This window comes from Denticeps clupeoides, chromosome 18, assembly GCF_900700375.1.
Source record: "Denticeps clupeoides chromosome 18, fDenClu1.1, whole genome shotgun sequence".
NCBI classification, from domain to species: Eukaryota; Metazoa; Chordata; class Actinopteri; order Clupeiformes; family Denticipitidae; genus Denticeps; species Denticeps clupeoides.
This window is the reverse complement of record NC_041724.1, coordinates 19,309,914-19,335,567: the sequence shown is the minus strand read 5'-3', so window position 1 is coordinate 19,335,567 and position 25,654 is coordinate 19,309,914. Positions and strand designations below refer to the sequence as shown.

The 25,654-nt window shown below is 47.3% G+C and overlaps 4 protein-coding genes across 6 annotated transcripts; 1 reads left to right on the top strand and 3 right to left on the bottom strand.

The window, feature by feature from the left end:
• Positions 1–1,460: 1,460 nt before the first annotated feature.
• Positions 1,461–11,570, bottom strand: efemp2a (EGF containing fibulin extracellular matrix protein 2a). Of its 2 annotated transcripts, XM_028959724.1 has the most exons (11): positions 11,379–11,570; positions 5,970–6,219; positions 5,726–5,774; positions 5,452–5,643; positions 4,755–4,877; positions 3,529–3,645; positions 3,324–3,443; positions 3,139–3,258; positions 2,936–3,062; positions 2,452–2,647; positions 1,461–2,297 (listed from the first exon to the last, which is right to left on the bottom strand). In XM_028959724.1, exons 2-11 carry the CDS (start codon positions 6,063–6,065, stop codon positions 2,136–2,138), a joined length of 1,302 nt encoding a protein of 433 aa, XP_028815557.1. In that variant the 5' UTR covers positions 6,066–6,219; positions 11,379–11,570; the 3' UTR covers positions 1,461–2,135. The 2 variants fall into 2 exon arrangements, with proteins under 2 accessions (XP_028815557.1, XP_028815558.1); XM_028959725.1 differs by lacking the exon at positions 11,379–11,570 and having other exon boundaries at positions 5,970–10,410.
• Positions 6,158–20,124, bottom strand: fibpa (fibroblast growth factor (acidic) intracellular binding protein a). 2 transcript variants are annotated; one of them, XM_028959726.1, is made up of 11 exons: positions 19,627–20,124; positions 18,459–18,585; positions 18,287–18,387; positions 17,925–18,058; positions 16,681–16,789; positions 16,537–16,600; positions 16,380–16,466; positions 16,203–16,300; positions 15,448–15,468; positions 11,987–12,220; positions 6,158–6,219 (listed from the first exon to the last, which is right to left on the bottom strand). In XM_028959726.1, exons 1-11 carry the CDS (start codon positions 19,908–19,910, stop codon positions 6,204–6,206), a joined length of 1,275 nt encoding a protein of 424 aa, XP_028815559.1. In that variant the 5' UTR covers positions 19,911–20,124; the 3' UTR covers positions 6,158–6,203. The 2 variants fall into 2 exon arrangements, with proteins under 2 accessions (XP_028815559.1, XP_028815560.1); XM_028959727.1 differs by lacking the exons at positions 6,158–6,219; positions 11,987–12,220 and having other exon boundaries at positions 15,317–15,468; positions 19,627–20,116.
• A 963-nt stretch (positions 20,125–21,087) lies between these two features.
• ccdc85b (coiled-coil domain containing 85B) lies at positions 21,088–22,423 on the top strand. Its single transcript, XM_028961009.1, has one exon. It carries the CDS (start codon positions 21,152–21,154, stop codon positions 21,818–21,820), a length of 669 nt encoding a protein of 222 aa, XP_028816842.1. The 5' UTR covers positions 21,088–21,151; the 3' UTR covers positions 21,821–22,423.
• On the bottom strand, positions 21,715–24,307 carry fosl1a (FOS like 1, AP-1 transcription factor subunit a). Its single transcript, XM_028961008.1, has 4 exons — positions 23,901–24,307; positions 23,617–23,817; positions 22,982–23,089; positions 21,715–22,814 (listed from the first exon to the last, which is right to left on the bottom strand). Exons 1-4 carry the CDS (start codon positions 24,135–24,137, stop codon positions 22,329–22,331), a joined length of 1,032 nt encoding a protein of 343 aa, XP_028816841.1. The 5' UTR covers positions 24,138–24,307; the 3' UTR covers positions 21,715–22,328.
• Between the last annotated feature and the right edge of the window lie 1,347 nt (positions 24,308–25,654).

Here is a 25,654-nt window from a genome sequence, read left to right as displayed (position 1 = left end):
CTGTGTCACCATTAGATTTTTTTCTCTTCTGACTTGACATATATCAGGAATCAGAAAGGCTTCCTGTTTCTATTTCCTGTCATACCGCCACAAATACTCGTCCTTTTCTGAAGCCGTCCTGTTGTGACGTAACTGGTGATATTGATATTGCTGTTTTTGGTATTTTGTGGGTTTAGACAGGAGAAGTGACCATTTCCCAGTCATCTACATGAGAAAACATAGTTACAGTATGTAGAAATGTAATCAGCCTGAAAAGTGAAGTGGACCACACACCGGTTACGACCTTCAGGCGCCTGCTTCCATCCCTTCCTGACCGTGTTCAGACTCGTGCAGCGGCGTGTGTTGGCTGAACTACGCCTCCTGCATGGCATGCCCACACGCTCTCCTCGTTCTCTCCTATCCCGCTTAGCCACTGTGTCATGGTCGGTGTCCCTTCATCCTCTCGCTCTGTCACACAGCAGGGCAGGAAAAGTCGGGTTCACTGCTCAATTAGGTCACAAAACCAGCAGTAGTCGCTGCCCAGCTTCCCACTGCCCCCATGTGGTGGACTGGGGCTTCTGCACCGAGTCCTCCCTGCTGGTGACCACGATTCATGTCTCATTTCATCACTCCTCTCATTTATTCACTCGCGCTGTCGTGTTTATTGTATAAAGAATAATGACAATACAGTATAGTCAGATCTTGTAGAGATTAACATGAACCGGACGTTGCAGATGTACTCCGGAAAGCAACAGATCACGTCCTGTAACCTTCTATAACGTCCAGACACCTCTGCTCTGCCCTGGGTGCAAATCTATGTTGTTCCTCGTGCCTCTACTCCGGCCTGACACCTGCTGAGATGAACTGCAGCGAACAGCAAACACAAACCGTATATGTCTAATGCAATACCAGCATATTTTACTTCCTTCAGATCGAGGTGTAACTTCGATGGTCAGTACAGGGACATTTTGCAGACCATCTCAGTCGTTGTGTTTTCCAGTTTATGCCACCACCACATAGTGGGATGAGGACCAGAGAAGCATTTCAGGAGCAACAGCAAAAAGGAATGTGGGGGATTTAGAGCTCTGATCATGGTGAGTTTTCACATTTACATTTACGGCATTTACCAGGCGCCCTTATCCAGAGCAACCTACAATCAGTAGTTACAGGGACAGTCCCCACCTGGAGACACTCAGGGTTAAGTGTCTTGGTCAGGGACACGATGGTAGTAAGTGGGATTTGAACCTGGGTCTTCTGGTTCATAGGCGAGTGTGTTACCCACTAGGCTACTACCACCCTTACCACCACATTTATATCTCCCTCTCTAGTTCTCATCTTAATAAACTTGTCTATTTTTAATAAATAATATTGTATTTACATAATTTCTTTTACAGCAATACAACTAAGTCTGTGTGATAAAAAGAGGAAACGAGACTGAATGAAGGACTGACAGAAAAAGCGGTAAAATGAGAAAGTACACATCTGGTGTACTGAATTTATTTCAGAATTATTTCCAGGACACATAAAGACAACTTTTGCAAATAATACAGAAAAACAATAATTAAGAAGGGAATAAAAAATACTTTCAGTCCAGATGTGGTGCAGTTAGTGTTGGAGGTGCTTTCTATTCGGATATAAAGGAAAGCATTCAGAGTTGCACCCTTGTGTTTTACAAGTTTTCTATTCATGAGGTCTAAACAAGTTAAATGCACCTTTGGTCATTTGCTGCCTGCTTTCTGAAGGTAAAGGTTCTGGACCTTGTCAGTCCTCTTTGTAATGGAAGTAAAAAAAAAAAACTGAATTATGGTTCATATTTCTCATTCTCATTGTGCAGAATAACATGGCAACTTCTTTTAACATCTGCCACCAAAGTCTCAAAACCGGACAAAAAAAACCTAGATTTATCATTTAGAGACGTGATTGGTAAAGGCACGAGCCACGGGCCTGCTGAGCACCAGCAGCCCATGATCACAGCATGTGTGAAGATGTGTGGATATTTTTATTGTCCCATTTCACATCCTTAAGGAATTGAGATTTGCTGATGTCAGGTGACTGAAGGCCTAGGATGAGCTCCTGGAAATGATGTAAACTTGTTGAACTCACCCTTTCTCCACCCACTTCATTCCCCTTTCTCTCTCTCTCTGCCTGTCTGTCTCTCAGAAGGCGTGAGGACCCACGTGAATGGACAGGCGCAGGACAGATCTCGTTTGGTAGCTGACAAGTGGATTGACTGACACCATCTCCAGGTCCAGCTCATATTCTCTGGGTCCAGTCACTGCACGGGCCAGAACCACCATGGCGCTGATGTTATTGATTTGCTGAAGGAAGAGAAAGGAGACAGGTTTACCACTCGTGAGGTTGAGCAGGTGGACGCCATGGACCCAGGATGCACCTGCTCCGCCGGTCATTTCTGAACTCTGGTGTTGCATGCAACTCACTAATTGCGTCCAACGCGGTACATGCGGCTCTTACTCGGATGTAGAAATCTCCATCGTCATCTCCAGAGCGGATGTGGAAGGTGTTGTAGGCCCCGGGGTAAACGCTGGTGGCCTGGATCTGGAATATGTCGGCAGGGACGGAGCGCTCTGAGGTCACGCTCATGTAGCGGTGGACGATGGAGTACGGCAGATCCTGACAGGCGGGTTTCGAGCTTGGACAGACACACCGACTGAAAGAAGGGCAATTTCTAACTTTAGAGTCTCCCGTCGGCACTTCAGCTTGGTGGAAAAATGAACCTGCATGTCTCCTCAGGGTTTTACGTGAATTTCATGTCTGGTCCTTGGAAAGGAAACTTTTTTATAATGTCATCATATGCACTGTCTGCTGTTTGCACATGCAGGTGGGAAATATGGATGTATAATCAGCTAGAAGACATTTCTGATGTCTTGTGATTGGGAAAATATACTTTATTATCCAGTTGCAGTGGGACGGTGAGCTGCTGGTGTAAAGAACTCACTTGTTGGACAGATGCACGTAGGGATCTTGGCAGCGGTTGTCCTGCACGCACTGGTAATCTCCGTGGACGTTCACGCACGTCTGCCCGTCGGCACACTCATGACTTCCTGTTTCGCATTCATTAATATCTGTTGGACAGGAGCAGACATTTTATTACAGATGCCAAGGGACGTTGGGGTGTGTCGTATTTTCTGTAAGAAGGACCTTGGCAGAGACGTGTCCCCAGGAGTTGGTAGCCCTCTGGGCAGGAACAGGCGAACTTCCCTGGCTGGTTCACACACCGGTACTGGCACAGGTAGCTGGAGTAGCTGCATTCATCGATGTCTGAAGACAGAAACCGGGTTTCACCTGATGCAGCGACCACCGGACCTGGGTGTGCAGTACCGTACCGTGACATCTGAAGCTGTCAGGGTCCAGCTCGTACCCCTGGTCACAGCGGCACAGGAAGGTCCCATATGTGTTGTAACATCGATGTTGACAAGGGACGCCCATTCTGCACTCATCCACATCTAGATCAATTAAATTTCGTCCAATTAAATTTCACCATGGCCAGAAATGTCCATGTACGTGTGTATGTATGGACAGGGACGTCACCGATGCAGGAGCGGTTGTTCCCAGCGAGCTGGAAGCCAGGCTCACACTGGCAGGAGAAGGATCCGGGGACATTAACACAGCGGTGCTGGCAGTACCGGTACCTGCACTCATCAATGTCTACAGAAAGGCAGAAATCGAATTACTTGTACTGATATAAAATAAACAACCCTGCCACATTTAAATGAGCAAATAGACAAGAGGCTTGACTGGTTAATTACGCTACCGACTTACGTCTAGCGGCTAACGTCTAGCGGCTTACGTCTAGCGGCTAACGTCTAACGGCTAACGTCTAGCGGCTTACGTCTAGCGGCTAACGTCTAGCGGCTAACGTCTAGCGGCTTACGTCTAGCGGCTAACGTCTAACGGCTTACGTCTAGCGGCTAACGTCTAGCGGCTAACGTCTAGCGGCTTACGTCTAGCGGCTAACGTCTAGCGGCTAACGTCTAACGGCTTACTCTAGCGGCTAACGTCTAACGGCTTACTCTAGCGGCTAACGTCTAGCGGCTAGCGTGTAGCGGCTAGCGGCTTACGTCAAGCGGCTTACGTCTAGCGGCTTACGTCTACCGACTTACGTCTAGCGGCTAACGTCTAGCGGCTTACGTCTAGCGGCTTACGTCTAGCGGCTAACGTCTAGCGGCTTACGTCTAGCGGCTTACGTCTAGCGGCTAACGTCTAACGGCTAACGTCTAGCGGCTAACGTCTAGCGGCTTACGTCTAGCGGCTTACGTCTACCGACTTACGTCTAGCGGCTAACGTCTAGCGGCTAACGTCTAGCGGCTTACGTCTACCGACTTACGTCTACCGGCTAACGTCTAGCGGCTTACGTCTAGCGGCTTACGTCTAGCGGCTTACGTCTAGCGGCTAACGTCTAGCGGCTTACGTCTAGCGGCTAACGTCTAGCGGCTTACGTCAAGCGGCTTACATCTAGCGGCTAGCGGCTAACGTCTAACGGCTTACGTCTAGCGGCTAACGTCTAGCGGCTTACGTCAAGCGGCTTACATCTAGCGGCTAACGTCTAACGGCTTACGTCTAGCGGCTTACGTCTAGCGGCTAATGTCTAACGGCTTACTCTAGCGGCTAGCGGCTAACGTCTAACGGCTTACTCTAGCGGCTAGCGTCTAGCGGCTTACGTCAAGTGGCTTACGTCTAGCGGCTAACGTCTAACGGCGCATTCTAATGTCTTAAAGAACCATGTTGAAATCATTCATTCAAGAATTCATACTCACCAACACATTCAGTTCCCACTTTGCGGTATCCGTCTGGGCACTGGCAGCTGAAGGTGCCCTGCATGTTGAAGCACTGCTGGCTGGGCTGGCAGTCGTGCTTGTCCTTCTCGCACTCGTCGATATCTGCGTACAGCATGCATACAGGTCAGGAAACCAAATGTAATTTTTGTCTTTCGATGATTTCTCCTCATATTATGAAATGATATATTGTTTGTGTTGGCAGAAGTTCATGTAAAATTAGACCCGACTTTTAACCAAACCCCACAAAATTTCGAAATGATTGTGTTCAGCTCAATGTTAGCCTCCCAATTGGGTCTTTTGATTTGAGGTGATTTTGAAAGATTTGGAGGTAGTCCATCACCACTTTGACAGTTGACTTGGTGTTTGTGGGTCTCAAAAATTCACCTTCATACCTCCTGTCACTGTGCCCAAACAACTCAATCTGGCCATAAAATGTGACTGTAGAAAGTGGCATTGGTGTTTCAACAGTTTCCCATCTCCTCTCAGCTCAGGGTGACGGTTACTAAATACCTAAAATCACTTCTAATTGATTATACTTACATATAGAAGACCTTGGAATCTACAGTTATTTTAAAATATGGTACATACACCAGAGTGGGCTGGTTAGTCCAGACACAGACACACCCACAGCGTCACCTGTCCACCATCATACTCTCATACTCTCCCAGTTCCTCACCCACACAGCTGTCTCCACTGGACTCGAAGCCGATTGGGCAGGGGTTGTAGGGTTCAGGGTCGGGTTGGCCGGGAGGTTCGGGGGCAGGGATGACAGACGCGGAACGTGGGAGGCACAGGTACCCTCCGTAGTGATTGAAGCACTTCATTTCCCCTTTACACGCCTCAGGGATAGTCTCACACTCGTTTATGTCTGTAGGGGAGAGGCAGCAAGACAGAGGGAAGGTCAGAGTGACGATATGGTGACACAGGAGGGAGTGGCTTGATGAACACACCTTTGCAGTGCTGGGTCTGTGGGTCCCACTGATATCCATCTGTGCATTCCTGTGGTGGGAAGGATACTGTGGTCAGAGCTCTTCAGAAAGGAAATTACTGAGCTGTTTTAGAATATGAGTTATAAGATCCTGAAATACATTCAAATGCAGCGAATCAAAGAAATTGATGAAAAGGGCGGGGTTAGGAAAGACTAGGGAGAGACAGACAGACAAGGAGACAGAGAGAGAGACAGGGAAACCATACCGTGTAAGTGTCACTTTCTGAGGGCGGCCGTGAAATTGCAGAGGGGAAAAGGAGCAAGACACACACACACAGGAGGGACACACACTCCGGGCCCATGCTCACACACTGACACGTTTAATGAGGGAGTGACAATCACTTCACTTTCTAAGTGGTATATACACACAAACACACATAGACACACACACACACACACCACACACAAAGGTAAAGAGCGATTTGCTGTCCGCTGGACTATCAGCAGGCCTGGGATCTACAAAGGGGAGAGACATGGAGAGGCATGTTAACTTCCTGGAAGAACAAAAGAAACTTTCCTCAATTATTCAACTTAGCAAATAAATGGAATCAACAGTAGATTACAGTCTGAGTAAAAACTAGTAAAGTTCTCACCTCCTGAAAGAGTTGAGGAGAAATTATAATATAATCTGGCAGACGCACAAAAAAGGCCTAGCAGTCAAACATAGGACAATGGAAGACATAGAAAACGCTGCTCAATTTTGAAACTTGGTTGATGTGCTTTCAGAAGGTCTAGAACTATATATGGAAACCACCCATCTAACCATCCCTCCCTCCAAGCAGGGATGCCCAGCCTTCCCTCTCCCCAGCCACCTGTTCCAGATCCTTCAGGGAGATCTCAAGGCATTCCCAGGCCAGTTGACAGATGTTCTGGGTCTTCTCTGGGGTCTCCTTTCGATGGGGCAAAAACCTCTCAAGGTAAGCAGTGACCCAAACTTTGACCCACCACACTGGATCCTCTCAATACACTAACTGCGCCTAGAAAGCACATGTAGACTGGTTGGGCCCTGCACCCTCCAGGACCTTGCTAAGAGTTGTAAGGGACTGAGCAGCCTGAGGGAAGAAGGATGCAAAAGGGGTCTTTACTGCAAAAAAGTTTTAAAAAAGCAAAGAAAATTATTTGTCAAAGAACTAAGGGTTCCGACTCCCTCTCGTCTCCTCACAAACATTTACATCAAACACGTAACACAACTGGGTAGTACCACCCCCCCAAACACATAAACCCTTTCTATACACATACAAGGAAATCCCTCCCCCGTTCATCTTGGGTTCTCCCAATGTCGGCTCAGGATGGGACGTCACCCAGTCCACCAAAAACAGACAGAAAGAAATTTGGCCCACCCTCAGCCATGCTGCTCCCACTCACACGAAAACATAAATTCATTAATAAATCAATAAATCGTAACAACTGTACCTCGCGTGGCTCCGGCCAGCACAGCATGTATAGTTGGTCCACTGTTGGCGGACCAGCTGGTCCCACACTGCTCATCCTGAACCTGAGGTTTGCCTATCCAATAGACCCTCCTTCTCAGGACCAGGGAAGCTGAAGAGTGTGACCCCCCTATACAAATGGAACACACCCTCTGGTCCCCCTTCTTAAAGAAGGGGACCGCCAATCCAGAGGCACTGTTGCTGAAGTCCATACAATGTTGCATAGTCTCTGCTTCCTCATTGGAAGGCATGTTGATGAGATTGAGAAGGTCTTTGAAGTACCTGCCCCTCCGACCCACAACATCCCGAGTTGAGTTCAGCAGTGTATCATCCCCACTATAGATTTTTTTAACCGTGCATTACTTTCCATATGCTAGACCAAAGTCTCTTTGAAGTCATCCAGAAGTCATTTTCCACCACGACAGACTCAATGTCTATTACTACCCCCAAGATGGATGTGGGATGGGGGAGTTAAAGCTTGTCCTGACGAGGGACATTCCCAGCAGACCCAGCAGAAAGTCTGAAAAGTGGTTGGCCTAGCAGATAAGGAAATAGGCTCGTAACTGAAAGGCTGCCGGTTCAAATCCCGGACTGCTAAGGTTCCACTGAGGTCCCCTTGATCAAAGTACCATCCCCACACACTGCTCCCCAGGTGCCTGTAATGGGTGCCAAGGGTTATATGCAGATACCACATTTCACTGGGTGCTGTTCTGTAATATCACATGTGACAACTAATAACTTCCACTACAGTGATGCAGACCACAAAGTCTACCATTGAACTGTGACCTAAAGTCTAGTGTTGTTTCCATCAAATAAATTTATGACGAAATATCTTCATCAAAGAAAATTTTTGACGTGATGAATATGATATAAGACGAGATGTAAATTCTGGTCATGTGATGATAACTACAACTATTTATAGCATGTACAATTGTTGACGAATTAAAAAGGAGACTAAATATGGATCACAAGATAAAAAGTATTTGTACTTATACTATACTGACTGGCTTAAATAGAATTGCATTAAAACTCGACTAAAATGTTGACTTGATTAGACTAAAATGAGTCTGGAGGTGACTAAGACTAATAAAGACTAAAATGACAGCTGGACTCAAATACTAGACTAAACTTCAACCTAATGCTGTTATACAGTATAAATATCACATTAAGATAATGGTGACTCTACCAATCACACTGTTCACAAGTAGTCCTTCAAAAGTGTGCTGGACTACCAATGCAAATGAGGCATCTTAAGAGATCTGAAAGATGTTGCTTTATCACCTAATTCTGATTGTCATCCCCAATATGGCCACCAATCCATATTATTACTGTTACTGTATCCACAGCATTACTGTTCTGAAAGAAGGTCATAAGTTGAACAGAATCCGTTTTACTTCACAGTTAAGATCAATGTGCATGTTTGACAGTGGCAGCACGGTCCAAATATCAGGCAAAATGAGTTGCAACTGGCACGGGGCAGAGTACGGCCGGCCCACTGCTTATGTGTTCCTTGATACTCAGACAAAGGTACTAAAAAGGTATTATTTATTGTGCCCCATCAGGCAGCACCTCAGCACCAGATATAGCCTGTCTGCTTGACTACTGCATTTCTGATTTTGAGGTATATATAAAAATTTTAGGTCTCTCAAGATGCTCAATTGGGTTTAAGTCAGGGCTCTGGCTGGGCCATTCAAGAACAGTCACAGAGTTGTTGTGAAGCCACTCATAATTTTAGCTGTGTGCTCAGGGTCATTGTCTTGTCGGAAGGTAAACCTTCAGCCCAGTCTGATGTCCTGAACACTCTGGAGAAGGTTTTAGTCGAGGAAATGGCTGTAATTGGCTGCTTTCATCACTTGATTGCAACCAGTCATCCTGTCCCTGCAGCTGCAATACACCCCACAGCATGATGCTGCCACCGCCATGCTTTACTGTTGGAACTGTACTGGACAGCTGATGAGCAGTGCCTGGTTTCCCCACACATACCACTTAGAATTAAGGCCAAGAAGTCAGACCAGAGAATCTTATTTCTCACCATCTTGCGGTCCTTCAGGTGTTTTTTGGCAAAGTCCATGCTAGGAGAGGCTTCTGTCTGGCCATAATGGCAGACTGGTGGAGGGCTGCAGTGATGGTTCTCCCATCTCCTGACTGCATGTCTGGAGCTCAGCCACAGTGATCTTTGGGTTCTTTACCTCTCTCACCAAGGCTCAGTTTGGCTGGACGGCCAGCTCTAGGAAGGGTTCTGGTCGTTTCAAACGTCTACCATTTAAGGATTATGGAGGCCCCTGTGTTCTCGGGCCCCTGTGCTCTTTAGCACATGGTTTCTGGAACCATGGCCAGATCTGTGCCACAATTCTGTCTCTGAGCTCTTCAGGCAGTTCCTTTGACCTCATGGATCCGTTTACTCTGACCTGCAGTGTGAGCTGTAAGGTCTTATATAGACAGGGGTGTGGCTTTATCATCAAGTCCAGTCAGTAGAATCAAACCTAGCTGGACTCAAATGAAGGTGTAGAACCATCTCAAGGATGATCAGAAGAAATTCAAGTTAAATATATAAGTGTCACAGCAAAAAGTCTGAATTGAACCATGTGATATTTCAGTTTTTCTTTGTTAATAAATCTGAAAAATGTCGACAATTATGTGTTTTTCTGTCAGTATGGGGTGCTGTGTGTACATTGATGAGGGAAGTAATTTAAGGGGGTCGGAATACTTTCCATTACCACTTTACATCCTGAAAAATATCATGTTAAGCTGCATGAGATCATAATCCTTCTCAGTGGCTCTCATACAGAGAAAGCACGAAAAAGAACCAAACGATAGAAAAAGGTTTCTAATTTTGGCCTGTCCAGATCAGAGCTCTCTGGTGTCCTCACTCCAACCATGCAAACACTGGCAATGTGACAAACACCAAGCCACGGGGCAACGCGCAACTCCACACATTCACACTCGCTGGTGTTACATCAGCATCCACGTGAAAATGAACGTGGTCCTGTTCCAAGGCACAATGGTGCTTACGCGACAGACACCAAGCAGATAATTAGAACATGGGCATGTTCCTCATGGCAGGGACATTGGACTCCATTGGGTATAGTGCAATCTCACTGGGCAGTGGTGGCCTAGCGGTTAAGGAAGCAGGCCCGTAATCAGAAGGTTGCCCACTCAATAAAGCACACTGCTCCCCGGGCAGGTTAAATGCAGATGACACATTTCACCATGTCACTGTGTGCTGTGCTGCAGTGTTTCACAATCACATCACTTTCAAGAAGCCATGTACACACACACACACACACACACACACACACTGACAGAACAGTCACAAGCAGGGTTACCCACATCCTCCCCTAAAAAGAAAAGGAACCAGGCCAGTGGCGGGACAGGATGCAGTATCACCCTGATAGAGCTGCCCCCACTGTTGGGGTCGTGGGCATGGAATGCTGGTGGAAAGCATGTGGGCGTCATGGTTTCAGCCACGCCAGCCATCGCCGTGGATTTCCCAATAGTCCTGCTCTCCTCGGAAAGCCCCGTGCAAGCGGAAAAAAGTCCAGCACCTAAAAATGCACCATGACTCTTCCCAAGCAGGACTGTGTATGCGTCTGGACGGGAAGTAGCTGGTGTGTACAGGCGGACTGTCCGGGCACGGTGGACCTGTGCTGTTTGTGAGGGAAGGGGAGCTCTATAATGGGACCTTTCTCCTCCTGAAACATTAGTCTCTTCAACAGGCTGTGCGCGTTTGGCAGGATTCACAAGGTGACTGCTTCATATTGAAAAGCGCAGCACTCTTCATTTATGTTTAGCGTGTTTGGTTGTGAAATGCTTGGGGGAATTTTGCAATACCTTCGTCAGCACAGTTATGATTGGCAATTATGTCCATACAGTAAATGTTGAGCAATGCTTCTGAACTCCATGGAGGAAGAAGAAAGTGAAATGAAAGACATAGAAAAAGTGAGGAGGGTTGAAACATCTGATTGGCTGGAAGACTCTGCTTTAGAAGCAGTGGTGTGACGTGGGAGATCTAGCAGTCCTCCCTGTCCCTCGCTGCTCTGATCTACTTTTACAAGTCATTCATCTTGGTGCACTGTACATCATTTCAAACCAAAGTATGCAGAGCGAATGCAATCAGCATTTACACACACACACACACACACACACGCTCTCTTATAAATTCATTGTGAAACATGTTCTACTTACAGGTCAACTGTCTGTACAGAATTCTTCTCTGTTCTCCTGTGACCACTGGGCTCCAAGTCTCGTCTCCAGCCGTTTTGAGAGTGTGTGTGTGTGTGTGTGTGTGTGTGTGTGGGGGTGACACTCCTCTACAGGAGTCTTTTCTTTCTTCTCCTGTCTGCTCGGCCCTGGGAGAGAGAGTGGGATCGTGCGACAGCTGGAGTCCTGGACGTATGAAGGGAGGGAGGGAGGAGAAGGACGGCCCCTTTCACCAGCACCACCCCCCATCCGGTCCCCTGCGTCGCCAGCCTCCACCCCCTCCAGCCCCCCCAGGATGTGAATTCCTGGTCTGTGGCCCAAATTCCAAAATTCCAAATCTGTCCCAATTTGCTGTGAAACAACAGCTCACATAGATTCACACATCATGCCCCCCTACGCTCACACAGACACACACCTGGTTTTATTTAACCCACTCACACACACACACACACACACAGCTGGAGCTACGCTGAGGAGCTGAATTCAGACACAAAATACCTTCAACCACTTTTAAAATAAAAGAATAAAATACGCTTGTGCTACAATCTGTAAAATCGAGGCAGATTAAGAAGAGTTGAGTGTTACCTCCTCACCCTGAGTGGGGCCACGCCCTGCATCCAACGTTGAGCATATCCCTGAAACTGAAGCTGATGGAGGTGGTGAACTGTGTTGGATGGACTGGGACCGGCTCTTCGGAGGAAGCAGCAGTAGCACGTGTCCCTTCGGCGGCTGCCGACGCACCGGATGCCACCATCCCCATTTTCACCAAGAAACATACTGTCACATGCTGTATATCTGTGAGCATCTTAAAAAGCTCGTCCCAGAGGCTGAAATCAGGAAAAAGATCTGGTCATAAAAAGATGGTCGCCACACAGCTTCAAAATGTTGAACCTGCCCATTAATCAAGATGAATAATAGTACAAATAGTAAAAGTCCTTGAGTTTGAAGTGGCAGGAGAAATGATCTTGGATGGCGTCCCACTAAAGAACATCAAAAAGTAGACTTCTGACTGGGTAGCTAGTCTTCCAATTTTTTGAGGTCTACAGTCCCTGACAAAAGTCTTGTCGCTTGTGTACAAATTGACCTCAAGTGCTGCTGAAATATATTTCTAATCAAGAAATGGCCCATTGAGTCCACTTTTGCAAAGACATAAGTGTTGTGTCCTTGTCATATGAGCTTCATCTGTGACTAATAATGGATCAATTAGGTCTCAGGTGTGTATAAAAAGAACCCCAGAACCCCACTAGACCTTCACATCAACTGCAACTAGACCTCTGAAAACATGCCTAACATTCACCCTGAGACTAAAGTGTTGATTATCAAGAGGATGAAGACCAGATCCACTGCTGATGTGTCTCAGTGTCACGTACAGAGGATAAAAATAAGATTTGAGGAGACTGGAGACCTTTTTGACAAGCCCAGGTCAGTCAGACCCCGCAAGACAACTGCTCGAGAGGACCGTTTGTTGGCTGGAAAATCCAAGGCCCATTTTCCACTGCAGCAGAGCTCCACGAGACCCGGTCACCTGAAGTCCCTGTGTCAACCAGAACAGTTGGTCATATTCTGGAAATGTCCTCCATGGTGGAATCAGTGCCCAGAAACCAGCACTAAACAAAAGACAATTTGCCAAGTCCCACAGCCTGCAAAAAGGATGGATGCTGGAAAAGTGGCAGAAGGTGGATTTTTCAGATGAATCTTCTGTTGAATTTCACCACAGTCACCGCAAATATTGCAGGGGACCTACTGGAGCCCGCATGGATCCGAGATTCACCCAGAAAATAGTTTGAAAAATCATGGTCTGGGGTTACATCCAGTATGGGGGTGTTTGAGAGATCTCCAGGGTGGAAGGCAACATCAATAGTCTGAAATACCAAGAAATCTTAGCTACCTTTTATATTCCCAACCATTAAAGAGGCCAAATTCTGCAGCAGGATGATGCTCCATCACATACTTCCATCTCCACATCAAAGTTCCTTAAGGTGAAGAAGATCAAGATGCTCCAGGATTGGCCATGTCACCAGACATCATTGAGCATGTGTGGGGTAGGATGAAAGAGGAAGCATGGAAGACGAAACCAAGAATATTGATGAACTCTGGGATGCAAGACTGCTTTCTTTGCTATTCCTGATGACTTCATCAATAAATTCCTTGCCAAACTGCATGGATGCAGTCCTTCAAGCTCATGAAAGTCATACAAGATATTAAATTTGGATCTCACAGCACCACTAATTAATTAAACAGTTTTGACAAACCTTTTGTCTTGCCAAAATTTGACCTTTCTGTCTTGATCAAATGATAAATCTATTTTAGCTTTTCATATGAACTATTTCTAACACCAATTGAATAATTAAAAGTCAGGTTAATAGCAGCCGATCCTACAAAATAGATAAGCGGCAAGACCCTTGAAAGGGTTAAGGAATTTTCTCTGATAAACGAACATTGTAGGAACCAATTGCAAGCTCAAGACACTCGTTGCTGACTTCAAGAACATCTCAGCAGTTTATTTCACCATTTAGGAAATAAATGTACATATATTCCTTCCAAAGCTTAACTCCATGTTGGAGTCTGGGAGAAGTCCACAAAACCAGCGAGAAAGGTGCTGAATTCCACTGTGTGAGAGCAAGAAAGTCTTCAACTACAAATTCCCACCAGGGAATAAGCCACAATTAAGATGATGGACACAATACACATTTCCCTGCCATGTGCTAATAAATTCCGGAACTTTCTCTATACACAATGGGTCAGTTTGGTGGACCAAGCCTAAACCCACACAAAAGCAAACTGATTTCTCCCTTCAAAAACGCTTTTAATCTGAATCCATGAATCTGACTCAGTGTTGCCAGAAGAACTGGGACACTTATGGACTTTAATGATATCCCAGTCTTTATTAGGTAGTGAGTTGGTCCTCCCTTTGCAGCTTTGACTATTCTGGGACAACTTTCCACGCGGTTTAGACATGTCTTTATGGGGTTTTTGACCATTCCTCCAGAAGAGCATACAAGTTCAGATACTGTGATGTTGGTGAGAAGGTACTGTGCAGGCCTGTCAAGTTCCTTCACGCAAAACCCTCTCATGGACCTGGATGTTGGAACTCTATTCCCACAAACTTGGGAGCATGAAGTTGTCCAACGCGTCCACCGACAGGTAGCACTGTCATTACTGTCAGGAGGACAGAAAGACACACAGCGCTGCTTCAAATCTTCAGCCATGTGGCCAAATGGTAGGTAATGTGTGGTTTGTTGATTTGCTATATATGCTTGGAAATTGGGAATTTAGACATTTTTTGCAGTGGGGGACTTTTTTTTTTTTTAGCTAAAAGTACAGAGTAAATATTTAAACATGCAGATATTTCAGTTGTGACATTCCACATTTTATCGTGCCTTCTCCAAACTTTAGATATGCCCAAAATTGTAAATGTAATGTAATAAATGTGCTGTAATTTTAAGAGAAAAAAAAATGTAAATTGACTTGTATTTTATATTTAAAATATTGAATATATTTAACAGCACCTTTAAGCTAAGTAAATATGATTGATATGCTGATATCTGCTTATATTCATTTTATGTTCTTGTGTGAAGAATTATGAAAATTATTAATATTTATCCCTGAGATTCCTTGATTTTAAATCATTTTCTTTTAAGGCCATATACTAACAAAACACATGAAAAATGTTGCAGAATCATCAGTATGTAGAATTAAAAAGGCCAAAATGAATTATCTTCAGATTAATTCTTTTAGAACAAGAAACGAAGTGGCTCTAGAGACACAGTTGGAGATTTTCCTGGAAGCTGAAGTCTGTCCTCCAACCTGGACAGTAAATGCCCCTTCGGACTGTGTCCGCTTTCTCACATTTACAGTAATTAATATATCTTCTTCTGTTTGGTTTTTGTGTATAGAAGTTGATATGAGGACACCACTGCAGCTGGACTTTTATTCAGAGTTTATTTAGTCCTGGCCGGATCAGAATGTGACTAGTCGTGGACATGATGAGAAGGACAATGGTGATCAGTCGTGGTACATTCTTAAGATACACTCTTTGATGACTTTCATGTACCTGTTCCACACAGCCTGGTGCCTAAAGAAAGAAGGAATGAATAAAAGAAAGGTAAGTTGGGTATAGAAAACATGGATCAACCTGATAATCATGTCATTATATGAGGATAAACGTTGTGTAGCTGCATTCCAGAGCGCCTGGACCATATAAAATGATGCAGTGATATAAAAATATCATCATATAATTCTGTTTTTATCAAACTCCTACACACAATACCCCATTATGACCAAAGAAAAAGACTAAATTCTTTCCAGATTCACTCTATGGGCATTTCCATACGCAATTCAACATCATACCAGTACTATAACACCATCGGAAATGATCATTATTTCTACGTTTATGAGTGTATTTTCACTGTACAATGGCAGCCACAAGAAGCATAGATTCTAGCTGTAACCCAACAATGTACCAACCAGGCAAGAAAGTGGAGAAAAAGTGATTGTCATTGTGAAACACTGCTTTTAACCATCACCCTTGGTGACAGTTGGCAGCCATGACAGAGCAACGTGTGGGGACAGTGCTTTACTGAGTGGCACCTCAGTGGCGGATCGGGATTCGAACCGGCAACATGATTGCGGGGAACCTACCTTAACCGCTAAGCCACCACTGCCCCAAAAGAATTCTAATTGTTTTGGTATAAATTCATTTTTCAATAATCGCATATTAGAAAAGTTTCTCGCTATTTTAGATTCTGCTGTTTAATTCATTGTCCTTCCTGAACTGATTACCGGACTAGTTTACCACGTTAAACGTACTTGAAAGTGTCGAGTATGTGTGCCGAGTTGATGTAGTGGGTGAGGTAAAGGTTCACATCAATGGTCACCCACCGGTCCGACCGACAGGGTTCAATAAACTGGTGAGGAAGAGCAGACTTTTAATTGGTGGCAGATCGTACAGTGTACAGTACGTACAGTACGCACGGTGAAACCTACCTTTTCCACTAAATCGATGAAAAGGTCTCGGACGTCTTTAGTGTTGGTCAGTTTGGCAGCTATGTTTATAAGGCCTCTGGACAGATTCTGTGGGAATCAGAGGAGGTTCATGTTAGATTCCGTCTGGTACATACATGTTGAAAGCAGTCAGACGCACCTTAAAACTGGCCTCCATCTCAGCGAAGACCTTCGTCTTACTTCGGAGGGCGGTGCAGACCAGACTGCAGACAGAAGTGTGTTAGTAATGAAATGTAAAAGGAGATAAGGACTGAAGCAGAAAAGCCCAGAATCCGGTTCGCACCTTTTGTGCTGGTCCAACAGGTCCTTATCCGTGATTAATACTTTCAGCTCTTTCAGATCCTGGAGGAACTCTTTATCTAGATCCACGTCCATGTCTTCCAGCTGATTATCTGAGAAACATCACTACAACAATACTTACATTTCCATAATAACCCGCTGCAACCCCCATCATACCAGTAAAGTCTGGACGCCCCGACTCCGTGGTGGTTACGGAGACTAAAAAAGAAGCAGATTTACTACTGTACATGTACTGGTGTTTAAGGAGAAGGTGAAGTTTGATGGATCAGATTTTTCCTCTTCACGGCTGCTTTGGTCACTCTTGTCATCATCGTCAGCCGCTTAATGAGATGCTCATTAACATGAGTAAATGAGAAGAGTGTTCAGTATAAACCTTCAGGACGGTTGGAAACCGCCGCCGCCGTCTAACTTAAGGTGGAGGAGAGAGGACGAGAGTGTGAAATGCTGCCATCACAGCAGAAGCTCCCTGATTTGGGGAGTTACATAACCTCACGCGCCCAGAAATGAGTAGGGACGTCCAGACTTTGGACTGGGTCTGTCAGCAACGTTGCCATCATTCACTTTCAATCGGCTGGCACAGCATCGATCCTAAATTGACATTAATACTTAAAAATACAGTACAGACCAAAGGTTTGGACACCTTCTCATTCAACGAATTTTCTTTATCTTCATGACCATTTATGTTGGTAGATTCTCTCTGACGGCATCAAAACTACGAATGAACACATGTGGAGTTCTGTACTAAACAAAAAGTGGAGACCTGTCCTCCACAGTCACCGGACCTGAACCCAGTCCAGATGGTTTGGGGTGAGCTGGACCAACTAGTGCTAAAATCCTCTGGGAACTCCTTCAAGACTGTTGGAGAAGCATTTCAGGTGACGACCTCTTGAAGCTCATCGAGAGAATGCCAAGAGTGTGCAAAGCAGTAATCAGAGCAAAGAAACTAGAATATAAAACATGTTTTCACTTATTTCACCTTTTTTTATTAAGTCCATAACTCCACATGTGTTCATTCATAGTTTTGATGCCTTCAGTGAGAATCTACCAACGTAAATGGTCATGAAGATAAAGAACACACGTTGAATGAGAAGGTGTGTCCGCACTTTTGGCCTCTACTGTATATTTAGTGGGGAATGCATAAGAACGCACAGCACATTCCTTCATAAAATCATGAACCTTAATAATAATACAGTGAAGGGTCCTGAGAGGTCGTGCTGAATAACTCACCCATGGCTCCCACAGTCCAGTGACTGATCAGCTCTCCAGCACAAAAAGCAAAGTCCTGGAAGGTGAGATACTGCAGCTTCTTTTTTCCCGTCTCAAAGCGATGGTTCGCAAAGAATACGATCGCTGCATAGTCCCTACGAAGAGGAAGGTAACATCAATGATGATGATGAAGATGAAGATGATGCAGGTCACAACAAACATCCCACCACTGTGTACACACGTCCCACTTCCAGAAATAAAAGGATGGTCTTGATGCCGTACGGCCCATAGTGGCCTTCTGGTGAGCATGTCGGGGTTGGAGGTTTTTTTAATGACTAGTTGTGGCTGTGAAAAACACCACATGGGGAAGCAGATCTGCTCACCTGGCCAGCCGGTCCGAGAGCAGTAAGTGCTGACGGATGTTCTCCACCAGCGGGCCTTTCAGCTCCTCCACCACTTTGAAAACCCGTTTGAAATTGTCAAACTGCAGGAGAGATGGGACATGTCTCATCATGGTCTCAGGTAAAGGCAGCAGGCCAGCAGACACTCACTCACCTGCCGCCTGCAGCTTTTCAGCAAGATGCCGGTCTTCGAACTGACATCATCCAGGTCTTTTTTGGTTCCTTTGGACAGTTTTTTCCCCAGGACCTCTCTCACAAACGCATCATCGAAAGCGTAGTACCTTCCGGCCAGAAGACGACCATAAGTGATGGCCTGCCTGGAGATCTGCTCTTATTTACAGTAACAACAAGATAGACGTGTCCCCTCTCCAGTCTATCAGCACGGTCTACCTGGAGATGTGCTCAGCACGGTCTACCTGGAGATGTGCTCAGCACGGTCTACCTGGAGATGTGCTCAGCACGGTCTACCTGGAGATGTGCTCAGCACGGTCTGTCTGGAGATCTGCTCACCTGTCTATCAGCATGGTCTACCTGGAGATCTGCTCACCTGTCTATCAGCATGGTCTACCTGGAGATCTGCTCAGCACGGTCTACCTGGAGATGTGCTCAGCACGGTCTACCTGGAGATGTGCTCAGCACGGTCTGTCTGGAGATCTGCTCACCTGTCTATCAGCATGGTCTACCTGGAGATCTGCTCACCTGTCTATCAGCATGGTCTGTCTGGAGATCTGCTCACCTGTCTATCAGCATGGTCTACCTGGAGATCTGCTCAGCACGGTCTGTCTGGAGATCTGCTCTCCTGTCTATCAGCATGGTCTACCTGGAGATCTGCTCAGCACGGTCTGTCTGGAGATCTGCTCAGCACGGTCTGTCTGGAGATCTGCTCAGCACGGTCTGTCTGGAGATCTGCTCAGCACGGTCTGTCTGGAGATCTGCTCAGCACGGTCTGTCTGGAGATATGCTCAGCACGGTCTGTCTGGAGATCTGCTCACCTGTCTATCAGCATGGTCTACCTGGAGATCTGCTCACCTGTCTATCAGCATGGTCTGTCTGGAGATCTGCTCACCTGTCTATCAGCATGGTCTACCTGGAGATCTGCTCAGCACGGTCTGTCTGGAGATCTGCTCTCCTGTCTATCAGCATGGTCTACCTGGAGATCTGCTCAGCACGGTCTGTCTGGAGATCTGCTCAGCACGGTCTGTCTGGAGATCTGCTCAGCACGGTCTGTCTGGAGATCTGCTCAGCACGGTCTGTCTGGAGATCTGCTCAGCACGGTCTGTCTGGAGATCTGCTCAGCACGGTCTGTCTGGAGATCTGCTCACCTGTCTATCAGCATGGCCTGCCTGTCGGGGGGGATCTGGAAGAGCAGCTGGTTGGCCAGCTTGGCCGGGTTGTGCAGGAGCCGCTCGCACATCTGGAAGGTCCTGAACTGGTCCATGGTGTCGCTGCGCAGGACCTCGGCGCTGGCGTCGCATCCGTCCAGCACCCCGCCGTCCATGCGCACCTTCACCGCGTCGCCCACGGTGTAGCCGCTCAGCCACAGCTGGTAGACCTCCTGGTCCATGATGGTGGTGTTCCCCACGAACACGTCCAGCTCCACGGACATCGTGGGGCATGAAAATGCAGCGTGTCGTCCCTGGTTATTATATATCTACATATTCATCTTACGCTGAACTCACTTCCAGGCGCGTCCGCCTCGGAGGCCAAAACATGTTGATGTTGCGTAACACGGACGCAGTGCGCAGGGGGCGGAGTCATGGCCGTCAAAGCTGCGCGCTACATGCGCAGCACCATGTTCTTCATCATGCTGTTCCACTAACTACAACTGTGCATGGGAGATTTATACATTAAGCATAATTTGAAAATCTATTCATGACATGAATTGGTTTAAGAAAACAGGAGAAACCACCACAAAACAACACGGATGTGTCGACATCTAAAACCATGCAAAAGACTCCGGAGGACTTTCTCTCCTCAGGCCATGAACCACCACACCTCCCCTGTAATCTGTAACTGCTGCTCTGCTCACGACCCAACCCAACCCTCCTCCAACATTTTTAACTTGCCTTATTCACCTTTTATTTCATTTGATTTATTTTATAGCTTCACTTTCATTTGTGACATTACTCCGAGTTACCCGAGCCTGTCTTTGGTCCTGTGGTGGCTAGGAATGGTGATGGGTGTAAAGACTGTTTTGGTCATTCTGCTTCACCGTCCAGACAGCGGCAGCTCAGAAGGTCGGTTCTGGAATTTGTCCCCTTATGTCCTCATAAGAGGAAAGGTCACACAACGTCCTGTCTGTGCCAAACATTGTTCTTGGTGGATAGTGTTGGTGACGTCATTTCCACTAATGCCTGCTCACCTCTATAGGCCGCTCTCCTTCTAGTCCCGCCCCTCTCCTCCTCATTAGCATTTAAAGCTGCAGACACTAAATCTCGTTGTAATTCTGAGACTTCAGATACAGTTTTAGAAGAAAATAAGACCGATATAAAAGCCAGATGAATCCAATATAGGGGACTTTATACCATTCAGGATCTGGACTGTGAGAGTGTTTGCTCATTTTTATTGATTTATTACGTATTAGGGTTACCACCATTGTGTCCCTGAGTGTCTCCAGGGGGGGACTGTCCCTGTAACCACCTGGATCTGGATAAGAGCATCTGATAAATGCTGAAAATGACGTGGTCTGCATTGTGTGATGATGGTGATGGTGAACTGGCTTTGTGCACGGATTCAAGTAAATCCCAGCCTCTGTCCCCTGTCCCAGCGCCACGCCCCCTGTTGTGACAGGAGACAAAAGGTCGGAAGGATGCGGCTCCTGCTTCCTTCCCCCGCGAAAGACGCGGAATGCGGGCCTGTGCGGTCACGTGGTGCGAGGAGGACTTTACAGTGAGGAAGAGGAGGGGCGGGAGGAAGAGAAAGTCCTCGTATTCGGCTAATTTGACGTCCGCCTCCGCCATTTTCGCGATGGGGAGCCGCGAGTTGTCGAAGATGTCGGACGAGGAGCTGCTGTCCTGCTCCAAGGAGGAGCTGGTGCGGCGGCTGCGCGCCGAGGACGCGGACAAGATGTCGGCGCTGGTCCAGCGCGGCCGCCTGATCAAGGAGGTGAACAAGCAGCTGCAGGGCCACCTCCTGGAGATCCGGGAGCTGAAGGGCGTCAACCAGCGGCTGCAGGAGGAGAACGGCGAGCTGCGCGACCTCTGCTGCTTCCTGGACGACGACCGGCTGAAGGTGAAGAAGCTGGCCCGGGAGTGGCAGCTGTTCGGCCACCACGCCGCCAAGGTGATGCGCGACGACCTGGGCGGCTACCTGAAGAAGGTCGGGGACCTGGAGCGCCTGCAGGACGGCCTGCTGAAGGAGAACCTGGACCTGAAGGAGCTGTGCCTGGTCCTGGAGGAGGAGTGCGTGGGCCGGAGCGGCTCGGCGGAGCCGCGGGACGTGGGGGACGGGAGCTCCAGCACCGGCAGCGTGGGCAGCCCGGACCAGCTGGTGCTGGTGTGCTCCCCGGACGACTGAGGGGACGACCGAGGGCTCTTATTTATTAGGACGTTTTTTGTAGGTCCCTCTTTTTCACCTACATAACTATTTATATGCACAGATTAAATCTCCACGCTTTCCAGAAAGCCAGCTCCCTGGACAAATGTCTTCTCTCTCTGCTCATTTGGCTGGGACGGGAACCGTCCGGCGGGGAAACGCTGCTCCCTTCCTGCACCTGACCTGCACATCAGCCCCCCAAAACCTCCACAGGGACGTGCCAGAAGGTCTTTAATACCATAAATAGCAGTACAGTCCTACAGTAAATCCTATTTTTTAACTTTTTCATGTCGGCCAAGTAAAAGAAGAGGAATAAATATAAAACCAGCTTTTCAGTCTTTTCTAACATAAAAAAATACTATTTCAGGAGTCCAAGAAAAGAGGAAAATCATCCTAAAAAATTCTATAGCTTTTATAACAACATAATAATAATAATAAAAATATTCTGTAAACAGACAACGTAGTGGTGATCGTCACAAAATAGTTTCCATCACAAGCTTAGGACAGGAGGAGAGTTGAGGGAATGATCCGATTGGTCCCCGCTGCTGCTGCTGCGGCGGTGGGCGGAGCTGCAGGTCTGGGGGTGCTGCGCCGCCGGGGCTGCGTGGGACAGGGGGGCCGGGGGGTACGTGAAGACCAGGCCGGCGGGTAAAGGGGTGAGGGCGGGGGTGGAGAGCAGGACAGGGGTGTGCAGGGCTTCACCTTCGTGACAAGCTGTCGGAGGCGGAGCCGGGATGGACATCCTGGGCCGGGGCTTTTGGGTGGAGGGCCCGGGCAGCTCCGGTTCGTCAGGCTCCATCTTGATGTCTCCGAGAGAGGGCATGGCTGGGCGCGAGTCTGAATCGGAGTCGGAGTCTGGAGCCTTGCAGATGGGTCGATGGGCCTCCAGCACCAGCTCCAGCTTCTCCTTCTGCTTATGCAGGTCCGCAATTTCCTTCTGTAGACGGGACTTTTCGTCCTCCAACTCGTCCGTTTCCTGTGGAAGAAATGAAACGTACTACCTATCAGAAGTTCTGACCAGCTTCATGAAATCCCACTCACACAGCATTCACCAGACGTCCCTGTCACTACTGCCTGCAGTAGTGACGGGGACACTCGGGGTTAGTAAGTGGGGTTTGATTCCCGCGACTGAATTCCACGTACGTTTTGCAGCTTGTCGGTCAGTTCCCGCCGCCGGTTTCTACATTTAGCAGCTGCCAGCTTGTTCCGCTCCCTCCGAAGTCTCCGCCTTTCTAGCTCCTCCAGGGAAAGCTGCCATTGAAAAACAGGACCGGGGGTCACCTGAAGCAGGAGGAACACCTACCAGACGTCCTTATCCAGAGCGACTTACAATCAGTAGTTACAGGGACAGTCCCCTTCCAGGAGACACTCAGGGTTAAGTGTCCTGCTCAGGGACACGATGGTAGTAAGTGGGGTTTGAACCTGGGTCTTCTGGTGTGTTACCCACTAGGCTACTACCACCACCCAGTGACCTGTCGACTGCCACCTAGTGGTTGTATTCCATCATTACACTATCAGCACCCTGACCAGATGAGCATTAATTAGTGAAACTCGTACCCACCACCATTCATACGCCACCAGGTTAATGAGTCACGGCCAGACCCCCCGGATGACTCAAGCCTGAGTCAAATAGTTTGTTCAGATGAGTCACATGGTATTCCATTTCCTGTTGCATTATGTTACATCATTAACTACCCAAACACATGGAAAGTGGACTTCTGGCCGATCATCTGCATGCTCCGCGTCAGCCACGATTCCACAGGACTCATTCAACTCACATGTTCATCACTTCTGCGCCTTGTGGAGCTCCCAGACGTGGTGGAGGCTCGCATCAGCCCAGGGTGAGAGGTGATGGCGTTTATTCCAGGGCCCGTAGAATAAGGTGGACCAGCTGGTCCCAGGATGGAGGGCTGGAGCATCCACTGAAGCTCTCGGTTAGATGTGATGTCCGTGAGACTTGGTCCAGCGACAGAGAACTTCTGCAAAGGAAACAGATCCAGCATCCCAGTGGGCAACACAGTCGCACCTGAGCCAGGCAGGACGGGAGGAAAAAGAAGCCCACCTGCTGCTGCTGCGGGGCTGGGTGTCCGGAGTTGGGGTTCGGGTACATCGCCGCGGTAGTGGAAGATGTCAGCGGAGTAGCGTGGGGTGCTGAGCGGTTTAAAAAGCGAGGAAAGCCCGGCGTGTTGCGGGAAGAAGCGTCCAACGCGCCGGCCGGGGGAGCGCGGGTCCGGCGTCCTGGGAGTTTAGCGGCGAAATAGACGCCTTTCCAGCGTAAAGAGAACATATATCGGGGCATGACTCAGCTGCCATGTGAGCTCCGGGACCGGAGAGCAGTCACCTGACCGAGACGACAGAAAGCCGGCAGTACAGCGCCTCGCCCCCCCCGCCTTACGGGAAATGGTCCAGCCCACCGCGGAGCGCGTCGGTGACGTACATGACCATATTTAGAGGTTTCCCGGAATCCCGAATCAAAGGAGCTCTTTAACACAAAACGTGTCCTCATTGTGACTACTTGACCAGATCTGAATATGTTTACATCACTACTGTCGACAAAAATAAAGTTTTTAATCGAATAATTCAATGTTCTCCCTCGGTTTTGTTCTGGAAGGTGTGGTCTGGATCCAGACAGGTGTGTTTCTGCTTGGCTGTGGGAATGAACTGGTAGTAAATGGGGAAACCCTTTTAAAAACTATTAGTTTCATAAATTGACAACTCCTACATTTAAATATTCTCTGGATCGTAACATAATGCTTTGCTATGTTGTTATTATTATAGTATAATTCATATAATTAATATCCACAGTCCCACTGGCATTTTTGTCCAGTGTGTCACTCTGTGTGTCATTCCAACAGCTGCCACTTCCTTCCTTTAGTACACAGCACTGCGCAGGTCTGGAAAATTCTGGATTACTGTATGAGTTTTGTTAGTAAGCAGAATGAAAGTGGAGCAGAACTGCGGATGATGACCTAATGCTTCCGGAATCCCAAGACACACCCTTCACTCTCTCCTCTTATCCGACGCGACTGGACATGCAGGCCCACGTGACGCAGAGTAGTGAACCTTGCGCGCAGCCACTCCCCATACATGCGATAATATTAATAATAATGTTTCATTTTCATACTGTCCGTTGGGACAGAAATAATGACAGGTTGCACATGTCTGAAAGTGGTGACTGGTTCCTACTAACAGATACTGCTGTAAAATGGGAAATCCCAGGTCGTGAAGGTCCCCCGCCTGTATCTTTGTCAAGATGCGACACCCCCACACAAGAGGTGTCAAAGGCCAGCTTGAGGTGTCATGACGAGGAAGACAAGGCAGTGACATCGAAGGACAATTTGTGATTGGTCTGTGGGACCTTTTTGAGAGTCAAATGTCTAAAATAATTTTCTCTTTTGGGCTTCTGGTCACATCTCCCCATCGGGAGATGGGGGTTCTTCCCCCAGGTTCTGAGTCTTGCTTTTTCTCCCTGTTTATCAAGCTCCTGGCTTCTAAACTGAACTTCCTCTGTCCCTCTTCTTTTCTTTTATTCTTGGGTCTTCTGTAACATTGATGCCATTTTACACTGTTCATTCTCAGCCTCTTTATGTCCAGGTTACGTCAGATGACTTTAAATACAGTGCTTGTGCAGTCTTACGTTTTACACTATATATTTTTTTTAAGTTTCTGAAATTCTGAAACACCTAAATCCCTGTCTGTTCCCCTGGATCCGTGCACTCGAGTAAAAAAAATCACATTTTTAATGAATGAGAAATGAGAATTAGGGTGGTAGTAGCCTAGTGGGTAACACACTCGCCTATGAACCAGAAGACCCAG

Excerpts from the sequence above, each read along its gene's own strand:
- efemp2a (XM_028959724.1), bottom strand. The coding sequence starts at position 6,065 with ATGGGCCCGGAGTGTGTGTCCCTCCTGTGTGTGTGTGTCTTGCTCCTT. Across the intron at positions 3,259-3,323 it reads TGACAGCTTCAGATGTCACG|ACATCGATGAATGCAGCTAC; the intron begins GTACGGTACTGC and ends TTCTGTCTTCAG. Across the intron at positions 2,648-2,935 it reads TACGTGCATCTGTCCAACAA|TCGGTGTGTCTGTCCAAGCT; the intron begins GTGAGTTCTTTA and ends CCCTTCTTTCAG.
- fibpa (XM_028959726.1), bottom strand. The coding sequence starts at position 19,910 with ATGTCCGTGGAGCTGGACGTGTTCGTGGGGAACACCACCATCATGGAC. Across the intron at positions 16,790-17,924 it reads CTGGACTGTGGGAGCCATGG|ATAATCAGCTGGAAGACATG; the intron begins GTGAGTTATTCA and ends GATGTTTCTCAG. Across the intron at positions 16,601-16,680 it reads CTGTTGGACCAGCACAAAAG|TCTGGTCTGCACCGCCCTCC; the intron begins GTGCGAACCGGA and ends TTCTGTCTGCAG.
- ccdc85b (XM_028961009.1), top strand. The coding sequence starts at position 21,152 with ATGCGGGCCTGTGCGGTCACGTGGTGCGAGGAGGACTTTACAGTGAGG.
- fosl1a (XM_028961008.1), bottom strand. The coding sequence starts at position 24,137 with ATGCCCCGATATATGTTCTCTTTACGCTGGAAAGGCGTCTATTTCGCC. Across the intron at positions 23,818-23,900 it reads CAGCCCCGCAGCAGCAGCAG|AAGTTCTCTGTCGCTGGACC; the intron begins GTGGGCTTCTTT and ends TTTCCTTTGCAG. Across the intron at positions 22,815-22,981 it reads TGACCGACAAGCTGCAAAAC|GAAACGGACGAGTTGGAGGA; the intron begins GTACGTGGAATT and ends TTTCTTCCACAG.